The sequence below is a fragment of the Podarcis tiliguerta genome, assembly GCF_965153285.1.
Source record: "Podarcis tiliguerta genome assembly, chromosome: 16".
Taxonomy (NCBI): domain Eukaryota; kingdom Metazoa; phylum Chordata; class Lepidosauria; order Squamata; family Lacertidae; genus Podarcis; species Podarcis tiliguerta.
The window spans coordinates 320525-333719 of NC_139549.1; the positions used below are offsets into that span (position 1 = coordinate 320525).

General features: G+C 52.6%; 1 protein-coding gene across 1 annotated transcript in view; it reads right to left on the reverse strand.

Moving 5' to 3' along the window:
* Window positions 1-13195, reverse strand: part of KIRREL1 (kirre like nephrin family adhesion molecule 1) — a 98683-nt gene that overhangs the window by 14982 nt on the left and 70506 nt on the right. Inside the window, exons 2-4 of the mRNA XM_083416541.1 lie at window positions 11047-11196; window positions 5187-5336; window positions 1089-1246 (exon numbers count right to left, since the gene is read on the reverse strand). Coding sequence (XP_083272667.1) covers window positions 1089-1246; window positions 5187-5336; window positions 11047-11196 — 458 coding nt within the window. The remainder of the gene's footprint in view (window positions 1-1088; window positions 1247-5186; window positions 5337-11046; window positions 11197-13195) is intronic.

Genomic DNA, 13195 nt, shown 5'->3' on the forward strand with positions numbered 1-13195 from the left:
GTGGCTGGCAGCCAGAGATAGCTACTTATCTCCCATTAATTCCTCTTTTCCCTCCACTCACAAAAGAGAGAAAAGTGGGGTGGGGGGGGGGCGAGAAAAGCTTGCTTCTGAAGCTCCTTGGAAGGAGCTGGAAGTCCTGGGCCCTTTGCTTCTGTTCTCCGTTCCAAGAGCACAGCGCCAAGCCAGAATCTGGCCCGCTCCTGACGTGGGGGGGGGGGGGTTCCCTCTGGTGAACCAGAAGGTGCAGAGTCCCATCTTCTGCTCCAGGTGAGGAAGAAGAGACAAGTTTGCAAAACTCTGCCTGGCCTGGAGAAAGCGGACGGAGAAATGTTTTTCTCCCTCTTCCGTAATGCTAGGACTCTTGGGCATCCAGTGAAGTTGATTCAGGGCAGGCACAAGAAAGTCCATGCAGCTCAGCGTTAAGCTGTGGAACTCCCTGCCACAGGAGGAGGCAGTGATGGCCACCAACCTGGATGGCTTTAAAAGAGGATTGGACAAATTCATGGAGGAGGAGGAGAGGGCTCCTAGCCACCCCGGCTTTGCTCTGTCCTCCACTGTCAGAGGCAGCAATGCTGGCACCGCAGGAGAGGACAGGGCCCTTGCACTCAAATCCTGCTTGTGGGTTTTCCATGGGGAACACCTGCTTGGCCAGCATGAGAAGATGATGCTGGGCTAGATGGGCTATGGGCCTGATCCAGCAGGTTCTGGATCTGTGCAAGCTGAAGCAAGACTAAACGACGTTACAAACTCTCTGCAAAGCCAGAAAACCTGCGATACCCTGTCCTGGGAGTTTAGGCTCCCCTGGAACTCCTGCAAGGATTTCCCACAGCTTTTTCAATTTGATCCATTCCCGGATCCAGCAAATACAGGAGGCTTCATAATATAACTTCAAAGACCCGCCTTTTCTGGGTCCAAAACGAACAGCTATGCAGCCACTGAATGCATGCAGAATGGTCTCCGGCTGCAATATCACATCATCTCCAGGGGTCTGGCATACATGCAAAAGTTGCTGCAACTAAGGAGACGGCTCCTTTGTCACCCTGCCTCCCCTGCCAGCCGGATCCGGAGCAGCCCCCCCCTGCCCCTACCGTGGTCGTGGCCGCTTCCAACTGCTGCACCCCATCCCGGAACCAGACGATGGTGGCGGCTGGCTTGGCGTTGCGCGCCCGGCACGTGAGGTTGTGCGGGGTCCCAGCCCGCAGCAGGATCTCAGGGGCTCCGTCGATCACGGGGTCCTCGGGAGGAACTACGGAGGGAGAGGCAAAGAGGGTCAGCCGTTCCTTTGAACACCTTAGGATACCCTTGGCTCCCCAGGCCAGGAAGCCATGAGAGGTCCTCCGGGTGTGTCTGAACTCCCAGAAGCCCCAGAAGCCAGCCTGGCCAATGGGCAGGGATGTCAGGAGTTGGGAGTCATAGGCATTCCCTGGTGAGCTCCCCAACCTCCGGAAGAAGCCCTGCTTAGCCCCCTCTGCTTTCTATGGGGTGGAAGATGTGGGGGTCGGACTAGATGACCCCCTGGGATCCCTTCCAACGCTATAATTCTGCAATTCTTTGATTCTACTCTTCTTCTGTTCAGTTCCACAGGGGGGATTTAAGAAGCAGCTGCCTCCGCTCCGCTCCTCTCTGATGAAATATATATATATATCTCCCTCTTTGTGATGAGGTTCTTTCCGCCAGGCAGAGAGGAACTCTGCCTGCTACCTGCGGAGATTTCGGAAGGCTGGGCTCTCCCTCCTTGTTCTCTCCTGAGTGGTCTTGTTTTAAAATTGCTCCGTGCAAGCTAGCTGGGTGGAGAGCAGCAGCTCTTCAAAACACGCCACAACTTCGCAGGATTCCACCTCCCCCAAAATAATAAAAGAACCCAGGCTGCATAATTCTGAAATATTGATGCTGCTTCAGTGACAGGGAAACAGAGGGTCCCTCACGGTTTTCCTCTCTTTTTTGGGAAAGAAAAATCAAGACCAAGTTGACAGCCTGATTGTCACTCAGGAAGATAAAGAGACAGGCTCCCCCCCCCTTCTTTTTTTGATGGATTCATTTTCCTTAGATATAGACAGGGGTCCATTATTGATTTATGATCACCCTTTTAATTTAAAATAATAATAGGAGCAACAACCTGCTAAAAAAAGGCCTCGTTCAGAGGAAGAAATGAAGATGAAGGAGGGGAGAAAATGGGGCGCCTCGTTGGCGGTTGTTAATTATGAAGCAATGGGGGGGGTCAGCTGGAGAGGGAGGCAAGGGGCGCTTGATTAGGAAAGAGATTTGGGGAGGCTTCCCTCCCCCCTCTTGCCTTGCAACTAATCACAAAGCAATTGCAGCCCAAATGTGCAGGTGAAAAGGATCAAGGGGTCTGAGCAGAACACAAGCTCAACAGGAGCCAACAGTGTGATGCAGCAGCAAAAAAGGCGAATACTATTCTAGGCTGCAGGAAGAGAAGTCTAGTGTCCAGATCAAGGGAGGTAAGAATACCACTCTATGCTGTCTCAGCCAGACCCCCCTGGAAGACAGTGGGACCTCAGTTTATGACCTCAATCCGTTCCGGAAGTCCGGTTGCAAACTGAAACCGGTTGTAAACTGAGGCGCACTTTCCCTAAGGAGGCTTCCCTTCCACCGTTCGGATTCCGGTCGTAGACCGAGGTGAAGTTCGCAAACCGGGACACTATTTCTGGGTTTGCGGAGTTCGCAAACCGAAAAATTTGTAAACTGGACTGGTCGTAAACCGAGGTACCACTGCACTGTGTCTCGTTCTGGGCACCACAATTTGAGAAGGAGATGGAGAAGCTGGAAGATGGGCGGAGGAGGGGGACTGAGATGACCAAGGGGCTGGAAGCCCAGCCCTGTGCGGAATGGCTGAGGGAGTTGGGCATGTTGAGCCCGGAAAAGAGGAGAACGAGAGGAGATATGAGAGCCGTCTTCAAATACCCAAAGGGCCGTCACAGGGAAGATGGAGCAAGTCTGTTTGCTGCTGCTCAGGACAGAAGGAGCAGGACCTGAACCCGTGGAATGACCAGTAAGGGCCATTGGGCAGGAGGACAGACACCCTGGGAAGGCGGCCCACTCTCCTGTGCTTGAGGTTTTGAAGCAGAGGCCAGGGATTATGTAGCACTGCCGGGGGTTGGTCTAGATGACCCTTGGGTTCCCTTCCAGCTCCACGATTTTTGTTCTTGCCGACCTTCCCTTGATTGACTCAGGCCAGGCCACGGGGTGGGGAGGGAGAGTCTGCCTCGGCCATTGGTATTCCTACTGGCGTGTCTCCTCCATGCGGCTGACAGCCGGCCGTTTGGGGTCAGCAGCTGGGGCAGGCCGCTAGAGACACCCAGAGATCCATTCTCATGGCCACAAGTGGGGTTTGGGCAGGGAAGGACACCGTGGGTGCAAATGGGGTGGGGAGGGAGAGTCTGCCCGCAGCTCCCCGATGTGGGTTGGGGGCTGGCAAAAGCCCCTCTCCTTTCCCCTTCGCCCTCGAAATCTGAATCAGTCGGTTGCAATCTTGCTCTCCGGAAACAAGATTGCTGCAGTTTCTATGGGGCAGCCCCCTAGATATTTGGAAATGGCCACCAAAGCCCCTCTCCGTCTTTGACAGCGCTCCTTTCCTCTCGGTCCTGGATCCCCAAAGCTGCTCCTACTTCGACTCCCCCCTCCCCCTCCCCCCGCAGGATCAGGCCGTTTCGTCCCATTGATCGCGCCTCTGCCCCCCCCCACATTCCCCCTCCGCTCTTAATGCCTTAATATATATTCATGGCCAGCATGAGTTACACTTGCCGTGGGGGGCTGTAAATTTGTGTTTTCCCCCACTTGCTTCATAAAAGCTGCAGAGGAATGTTAGACCCTGTGGAAAACTTCGGGGAGGGGGGGGAGGATCTGTGCTTCTTCTGCCTGCCTGCTCCCTCCTCTCGCCCCCACAGCAACTGCATTAGAGAGGAAAAGCAAAAATGGAGAGGAAATCTTCGCTAGGAGGTTATTTCTGCCCCTGCCCCACAAGTGAGATAGATTGCTACCAGAGCTGGGGTCAGTCTGACCCTAATCTGCCCCCCCCCAAAAAAACCGGGAGAGTCAGGGGCATCTCGGTGGCTCCACTTTGTCTTCATGAGCTCCCAGAAGGAGGGACAGGTGTCCCTTGGGAGGTTTCCTCAGGAAATCACAGAATCGTAGAGTTGGAAGGGACCCCAGCGGTCATCCAGCCCACCCCCTGCAATGCAGGAAGCACAGCTAAGTCGCCATTGTTATCTGTAGCACCAGAAGAAATGAGGTTTCCGGAAGAGGGGCATAGCCTGGAGCAGCTTTGAGAAGAAGAGGGGCCAGAGGAAAAGAAGGAACGTTCCTTCATATGTAGTGGAATTGTAAAATAAAAATAAAAAATACTGGGAAATGATTTATAATGAATTGAAAAGAATGTTTAAGTTAACTTTTGTTAAAAGACCAGAAGCTTTATTACTAGGCGTTTCAGGTCAAGATATGCCAAAAGAGAAGAAAAAACTGTTCGCGTATGCGACAACAGTGGCTAGGATTTTATGAGACCAAAGATGGAAAAGTGAAGAAATACCAACCAAAGAACAATGGCAAGAGAAACTGATGGACTATGGTGAAATGGCGAGGCCAACGGAAAGACTCAGAGACAAAGACAACAGAGATTTTAAAGAAGATTGGGAACCATTTATACCGTATCTACAGAATCAAAGTAAAGAAATGGACTCACTAGCAGGGTTTGAGTAAATATGGAAGCTATAAAAATGAGGTCAAAATGATGAGAATATAACAGCATTTAATTTAAGGATATAATATTGAAATATAGTATTGTAAGCAGGTCAAGTTCATATGTAAAAAACCAGAAGGGGAAGTTGAGGGAAGTCATGGGGGGGGGGGGAAGCGGGGAATTCAATTTGTTATTATTTGCTTTGATGTAATTGTGAACAAATAATAATAACGTTAAATTCAATATATATATATATAGAAAAAGTGGACAGAGGTTTCTCCCCTCCCTCCCTCCCTCCCTCCCTCCCTCCCTCCCTCCCTCCCTCCCTCCCTCCCTCATACTCCTAGACCCCAACGGGTTGCAGGAACAGCTAGAGATTCACGTGCAGCACAGTTTAGAACTTCTCTAAGAGGCGTCCCGAGTTCTAGTCTTCAGTTCTTCCCCAAAGGGATGGGGGGGGGGACACAAGGAGAAACGCCAGAGCAGCACTTACTGAGGACTGTCAGCTTGGCGCGCCGGGAGCGAAGGGCGGCTTCTGTGGCCTGGCACTCGTAGAGGGCATCGTCCGAGAGCTCGGCATCCGTGATCTCCAGGTTGTATTGCCCAGAATCAGAGGCTCCAATGATCCTGTACCGGGGCCAGGCTGGGAATGATTTTTAAAACAAAGGAGATGCAATGGTCAGGCCATGGTGAACAAGATTATTATTATTATTAGCCTGCTTTTTCCCAGGACTGCGACACAGGCCGGCTTACGCAGAAATTCAGACAAGACCGATAAAACATGAAAAACTAAAAACATAGAAAAGATCATCACTAGCAAATAATTAAGCTGCCGTCAAATTAAGAAGCACATCTACTAAAAGAGAAATGATAAACATAATAATAAAATCTGTGCAGCATTATTTAAAAGCCCCTTCCTTGAAAAGCAGGCAGTTCCCAAAGGCCTATCAAGGGAAAAGAGGCTTCTCCTATTTATGGCATTTATATAGCACTTGATCATTTAGCGTTCCTGAGCGGTGCAGAGAAGGAGGGAACCAGACGGAGAATAAAGCAATTGGGAAGCCAGACGCCTGGAGCACCCAAAGAGTCTTCAAAGGCAGCCCCGGGGAGAGAGGACTGCAGTAGCCCAGCCAGAATGCCAGGCTTGCCCTCCTGGGCCCCGAGTCAGCCACCATTTCTCCAAGGGAGCCTGCCAGTGTGTCCTGCCGGTCCACTTTGTATGCCTAGTTGAGGAGAAAGAGCAAAGATCTCCCCCCGAGAGTGGAGTGAGCCTTCGAGAAGCTGAGCCGCTTCTCTCAGCACCGTCCCCTCCCAACGCCAGGGATCCAGTTCCCTTTCCAGTGCCAGGGATCCACGGTGGGATCCTCCATGGAGCTGGCCAGCCTTGATGATCCCTTGGGAGCAAATCTGAGAGTGCAGCAAATAGACTAGGAGGAGTTCCTGTGTGCTTTTTGGGTTCTCTTGGCCCTTCTGCCTGCTTAAAAGGTAAAGGGACCCCTGACTATTAGGTCCAATCGTGGCCAACTCTGGGCTTGTGGTGCTCATCTTGCTTTACTGGCCGAGGGAGCCGTCGTACAGCTTCCGGGTCATGTGGCCAGCAGGGCTAAGCCGCTTCTGGCGAACCAGAGCAGCGCATGGAAACACAGTTTACCTTCCCGCTGGAGTGGTACCTATTTATCTACTTGCACTTTGACGTGCTTTTGAACTGCTAGGTGGGCAGGAGCAGGGACTGAGCAACGGGAGCTCACCCCGTCGCAAGGATTCGAACCGCAGACCTTCTGATTGGCAAGCCCTAGGCTTTGTGGTTTAACCCACAGCGCCACCCACGTCCCTTCTTCCTGCTTCCCTCTCCCTTTATTCCTAATAAAGCTCCTTAATTTGACTGCCAAAGTGTGTGTGTCTGAAAATTGGGATTTCTGAATCCCACTTGGCCTTCAGGCTACTGGGAGCTGAAGACGGACGTTGCAAGCAACCAGCGCACTCCTCTGCCAGAGGCAGGCTGCCTTTACGCTCAAGTAAAGCTGGGGCCCTGAATCAGAGCCTTTCCAGAGCAGCTGCTTGGGGGCATCTCAGGCTCCCTCCCCGTGGGGCTGAAGCAGAAACCGGGCAGAGCAGAAGACCTCCAGGCGACATTGCAGGGCTGTTGCGTTGCAGCTAAGCAGCGAAGGGAGAGGCGTTCTTCCTTAGTCACACAAGCCAGGATGAGAGAAACTCTGGGCATGTGCCGAGTTCATCGTAGGAACAGCACTTGTGTGTCTGCATAGGCACCATTTTGCGCACGCTTCAAGATGACCCTCCTCTCTCATCCCCAAATTTCGGGACTGGCCTGGGCTCCTCCAGATTTTCCTTTTGTGCCGTGCTTTGGAGTCACGGGTCTGGACAGTGGTTCATACAGATTTTTTGGTCCCACCTCTTTCTCCAGGGAAAACCCGTTGTTTACCGCTGAATCGGAACAAATGGCGATCTGCGGCAAACCCCATTGCTGCTTGATTCGATTCGGCAAGCAGGTTCTCGGGGCGAATCATCTCTCCCCACTATGGGAGGCAGCTGCAGAATTTGGAACAGATCTGTGTGGTGTGGCTACCGCGGCTTGTATTCCAAGGAGCCTGTTTTCTGCCCTTAGGAAGGCTGCGGACGTGCACTCAGAGCCCCCTGCGCAATCTGCACCCGTGCAACCTCTGCGTGGGCTGGGGAGGCAGCGCCAAGGGGGCTCCCTACTCAGTCCACCTCGCTGCCCCCCTCCAGGAAGAGCAGGTGCCAAGAAAAAGAATGTCAACATATGCAAATGAGCTCGGCGCGCATAATTTCCTCGTTAAAAGTGGCAGAGTGCAGCTTTCTCCTGGTGTACCACCGTAATAACCTCGGCGTCAGGTTTTAATTATTTTCATTTATTTGTTTTACTCCCAGGGCGCTGGTCTGTGGAGGCGGGCGATGGCTTGGTCAGGGCGGACGGGGAAAAGGTCAGGCAGACGTCTGCAAAGTAACCGTCCAAGGAGTTAATTAACAAAGGCCAGGAAAACAGAAGGGCATCCCGCTCTGGCCGGTGGAGTCCAAGGGGGGGCTGCCCCCTCCTGCCCCCTAGAAAGAGGACCAGCCTGAATGCCCCCCCCCCACTCCATCCCCACCGGCCACAAAAGGAGCCTGCTTCCCTCTCTCCTGGCCAGAATGAAGAACACAGGAAGATACCTTGGGATCCTTTAGCTCAGCATTGTCTACACTGACTGGCAGCCAGTCCTTCTTCACACAGTGCAGGGTTGAACCGTGGAACTCCCTGCCACTGGAGGGAGTTTACAAGAAGACTGGATAAATTTATGGGGGAGGAGAGGACTATCGAGGGCGATGAGCCAGGATGGCTTTGTTCTGCCTCCACGGCTGGAAGCAGCAAGAGAGTGTTGCTTGTGGGTTTTGTGTAATGGGCAGCTGGTTGGCCACTGTAAGAACAGGAGGCTGGACTAGATGGGCCGCTGCCCTGATCTGGCAGGATCTTCTCATGAATCTTCTCAGAATCGGCTACAACGGTGCTCTGTGTGCGGCCAAAATTTAGTGCCCCTCCCAGCCCTCAAGCTGCCTTTCCAACGGTGCCCAGCTTTGGGAAGGAGGTGCTGGAGCCCTGGCAGAGTCCTGGATCCCCGTGCCTCCTTCTTAAAGCTGGGAAAGTGCTAACTGGGCTTTGGGGCATAGCTGTCAACTTTTCCCTTTTCTTGTGAGGAATCCTATTCGGAATAAGGGAATTTCCCTTTAAAAAAGGGAAACGTTGACAGCTATGCTTTGGGGAGGAGGCGGGAGGACTCCAGGACCCTGTTGGAGCCTCACTTCTTCTTTCCGAAGCCCAGCGCCTCTCTTCCTGGGTGCCCCCTCAGCTCAGCGCCCCGTGCCCCACTCACACAGCCCTGAATCTGCCCTGCTGCCCCCAGAAAGGGAAGACCGGCCTGCCTTGGAGTGGATGTCCTTCTTGCCCAGCCCTTTGCTCGGGACTCCAAGGGCTGATCTCCCTCCTCCGCCTTTTCCCTCCCCTCCTGTTTCCTCTTGTGCTGTGTCTTTTTATTTCACAAGCCTCCCTGCCCGACTTTCCCTGCCAGATTGCCTTATGCCCCATGTGCCCCCTTGACAGCTTCGATCTGCAGAACTGGCCCTGTCGCAGGTGCCACACAATCCCTGCAAGAACTCAATATTTCAGCGTGGAAGCATCCGCACCCCAGAACCCCCTGCCTTTTGGCCTTAGGCACGGTGCCCTTTTCGGCACCAGCTGAGAGCATCTTTGCTTAGGCAAGGCTATACCCGCTTGTGGGTGCCAGTTTTGATCTGCCGCTCTTTGAACTTTTTGAGCCTTCTTAAAATTGTTATTAATTCTTATCGATCATTTTGTGAAATGAAATAAAGTTGGGGGATCCATTTTGCAAGGCGATAACTGTTCCAAAATTAAAGCTAGAGCGTTAAAAAAGAAAAATAAATCAAGAATGAAATTGGAAAGAAGGGTGTGGGATGCCCACGCCCTCTCCCAGTAGGTGGCGCTGTTGGCACACTCAATGGGGCAGCCAGAGCAGAGAGAGGAGAGAGACCGAGGGAGGCTTCTTGAAATCATAAAATTCCTATGCCACCCTCCTCATGTGACAACCCTCTGCCCCAGGACTGGGAGGAGAGGAGCCACAGGGCAAGGTGGACACCTGCTCAGCATGCAGAAGGTCCCAGGCTCCACCGCTTGGCATCTCAATCTAGGGCTGGCCATGCCACCTGCCTGACAATATTGAGCTGGCTGGCTCAAGGGCCCGATTCTGCCAAGGCAGCTCCCTCTGCCCTTGCTTCAGAACAACGAGGTCTTGAGAGACCTGCATTGGCTCCCAGTATGTTTCCAAGCACAATTCAAAGTGTTGGGGCTGACCTTGAAAGCCCTAAATGGCCTCAAAGGCCCAGTAGACCTGAAGGAGCGTCTCCACCCCCATCGTTCTCCCCGGACACTGAGGTCCAGCTTCAAGGGCCTTCTGGCGGTTTCCTCACTGCGAGAAGTGAGGATACAGGGAACCAGGCAGAGGGCCTTCTCGGTGGTGGCACCCGCCCTGTGGAATGCCCTCCCACCAGATGCCAAGGGGATAAAGAACTATCAGACTTTTAGAAGACATCTTAAGGTGGCCCTGTTTAGGGAGTTTTTAATGTCTGGTGCTGTATTGTGTTTTTAATATTCCATTGGGAGCCACCCAGAGTGGCTGGGGAAACCCAGCCAGATGGGCGGGGTATAAATTATAAAAATAATAGACATGACAGAATGTCTGCTTTGTGTATAAAGGTCCCATTGCAAGCAGGGAGAGGTGCTGCCAGTCCATGTAGCCCAGTGGTGTCCAAACTTTTTTCAAAGAGGGCCAGATTTGATGGCGTGAAGGGCCGTGAGGGCTGACCAAAGTTGTTAACCTTGTTGAACTTTTTTAAGGATTTTACCCCAAAGTTGTTGATCTTTTTTGGGATTGAAGTTGCTTTTAGGTTGAGGTTCTTGAGGTTTTTTAAGGATTTTACCCACAGGAACCAGATTAAACCAACTGCCCCCCAAAATGGACTTTGGACATGGTGTAGACAATGTCAAGCCAGATGGATCTCCCTGGCCTGCCTGGGCCCCGCACAGCTTCCAGAGTTCCACCTTGAGGCACATAAAGGGGGTGGGAGACGATACTTCTTTAAATCCTCTGTTCTTACAAGGCCCTCTATTGGTAATTTTTTGGCAGAGGGTAATAGAAACGATCAACACGACTGTATGGAAGAATCTAAAGTTTGCAGAGGAAAAATATCCTTTTGAATTATATACCCAAGAAATGCTAACAAAGGGACAGTGCAAATGGACTCTCTTAGTCCAGCAAAAAGACAGGTATTGATGAATTGGAAAAATAAAAAAGAGTGCTTGAAAGGCGAAGATTGTCTCTCTTCTAGCAAGTCAGGCCACGGGTCTCCCTAGCTCAGGATTGTCCGCACTGGCTGGCAGCCGCTCTCCCGGGTTTCAGGCAGGCGAGAGTCCCAGCCCTGCCTGGAGACGCTGCCAGTGGGGATTGAGCCTGCAGCCTTCTGCATGCCAGGCACATGCTCTCCTCCATGTCACAGCCAGGCTGGAGGTGAGGAGACTGAAAGGGAAAGAGGGCGAGCGCTGCTTTGGGAAGCCAGCGGAAAGCACAACATTGCCAGCCAAGACCCACCAAAGAGGCAATTTCGCAGCCCCAGGGAAGAAAAATTCAGGGTGCAAAGCAAAGCTCCTTCGCAGGACAAAAATAACAGCGCAGGCCACCTCCAGCGCCACCCCACACAGAACGCAAGGAAGGGGTTGGGCTAGATGGCCCTTAGGAGTCCCTTCCGACGGCCCAATTCTCTGGTTCTACCTTTGAGGCCTTGCCCCATCCCCAGGGCGAGCCCATCCTTCGTCCACTGCACAATCCCGGAATAGTTCAGCACCACGCAGGAGAGCACAATCCTCTGCCCGGCCACCACCGTCTGGTCCTCAGGCTCCTCGACAAAGCGGGTCTGCAGAACTGGAGAGAGAAAGAGGCGGGAGAGTTTGAGAACAGACCCCAAATTATACCGTAGGAAGTCTTATCATCGCTGTTATTGGTCTATCAATATGCGTCTGACTGCTTTAATTAGAGCATAATTATTATTAATCCAGTGGTGGCGTAATGGTTAGAGAGTTGGACTAGGACCTGGGGGAGAGCAGGGTTCTGAATCCCCCCCTGGGCAGCAAAGTTCACTGGGTGTGACCCTGGACCAGTCACTGCCTCTCAGCCCAGCCCTACCTCACAGGGTTGTTGTAGTAGGGATTAAAGAGATGGGGAAGAACCACGTCTGCCAGCTGGAGCTCCTGGGGCAGGAGGGCAACCAATAAATAAACGTAAGAAATAAGTTGACAGCAGCTTTCCTGCCTCTGCTGGAGGAGCAGTAGGGGTACTTGAGCAACATCAAAGTGAACTGAAGTGCCTCGTGCGTGTTTTTGTCCTCTAACCGCCACCAGGCGGCGCTATCTCTTAAGTGTGCTGTTAACAAAGTGGTGTAAGGGCATTGCAGCATTGCAAACAGGGAACCACCAGGCAGCCCAACACTTTGGCTTTTTACTCCTTCACACTTGGCTGTTCTGCTTCCACCACCAGAAGACGCAGGCGCTAATGGGGACCCGACACCAGCAGAAGTCGATGCAGGCACAGGCGCTGCCCCCCTCACCTCCCTGGGCCTGACAGCACCCGCCTCGCCCGCTCTCCGCCGGCTTGTGGGTGCAAAGTGCAGCTCGCTCCCCCGTCTCCCTCTCTCTCTGCCCGGGAGGAGAGAGAGAGATCAGGTCGATAGCGGCAGATTTTTCCCTTTCTTTTTATCTAGAGCAGCCGCGGCCGTCACATGGCACCCAAATGAACCGCCAGCCCCGGGGTTACAGGGAGATTGATCGGCAGTGGGGAGAAGGCCCCTCCCCAGCGCCAGCCTCTCTGTGCGGGCTCCGGGGGGAGAGAACCGGCTGCACTGCCCACCGACTTCCAATGAAGTCACAAAAAGGAAAAAGAAATGGGAGCAGGCAGATTCTTGGAGAGAGGAGAGGAGAGGAGCAGTTTTTCTTCCCCAGCCCAGGCTGGCAGCCTGCACTCAGAGGTTTGGAGAGTTGTTTTGGAATTGACACAATAAATTCAGCCCCAAAGCCACCATCCCTCCCAATGAAACTAGTGACCCTTGTTTGTTTTTAATCCCTCTTTCCCCACCCTGGTCTGGCCCAGCTGCGGAGGCTCTCCTCTGCAGATCACCTGCTTGGCATGCAGAAGGTCCCCAGGTCAACCAGCCAAAAGCATCTCTAGGTCAGGCTGGGAATGCCCCCCCCCCTCCCGTGCCTGAAATCCTGGAGAGCCATTGCTGCCAGTCAGTGCAAGTAAGACTGATCTCATGGGAGCAATTCAGTAGATGGCAGTTTCTCATCCTGCTGTTTGGGAAGGTCTGTAGCTTAGTGGGAAGAAGAAGAAGAAGAAGAAGAAGAAGAAGAAGAAGAAGAAGAAGAAGAAGAAGAGGAGGAGGAGGAGGAGGAGGAGGAGGAGGAAGTATACCCTGCCCATCTGGGCAGCTCAATCCCCAGGCAGAATCTCAAGGCAGGGCTGGGGAAAAGATCTTGTCTGCAATCACTGCCAGCATCTTGACCATGTTCCTCTTTAATTCCGCATAACAACCGAGTGGGGGACTTGAACCCTGGTCTCTCCCAGCGCCTAGCCTGACACTCTCGCCCGGACACCACACTGGCTTTCAAACAACGAATCCATCCAACCTGCATACTCTAAGCCCAGAGGGCATTTCCTTTTTTTAAGCAAGTCCTTGTATCAAAAATAATTTGCAGTGGGTTTTTAAAAACCCCAAACCACAACACACCAACATGTTGCCCAATTCATTGGAGATGCTTTTTGAGTTGATTAAGGCTTTTTTATATAAAAAATCAATTAATCTAGTCAGTTAAACTCGATTACAGGCCACAGCACCAGTGAATGCGGACAAGTCTTCAGCGAGGGAGAA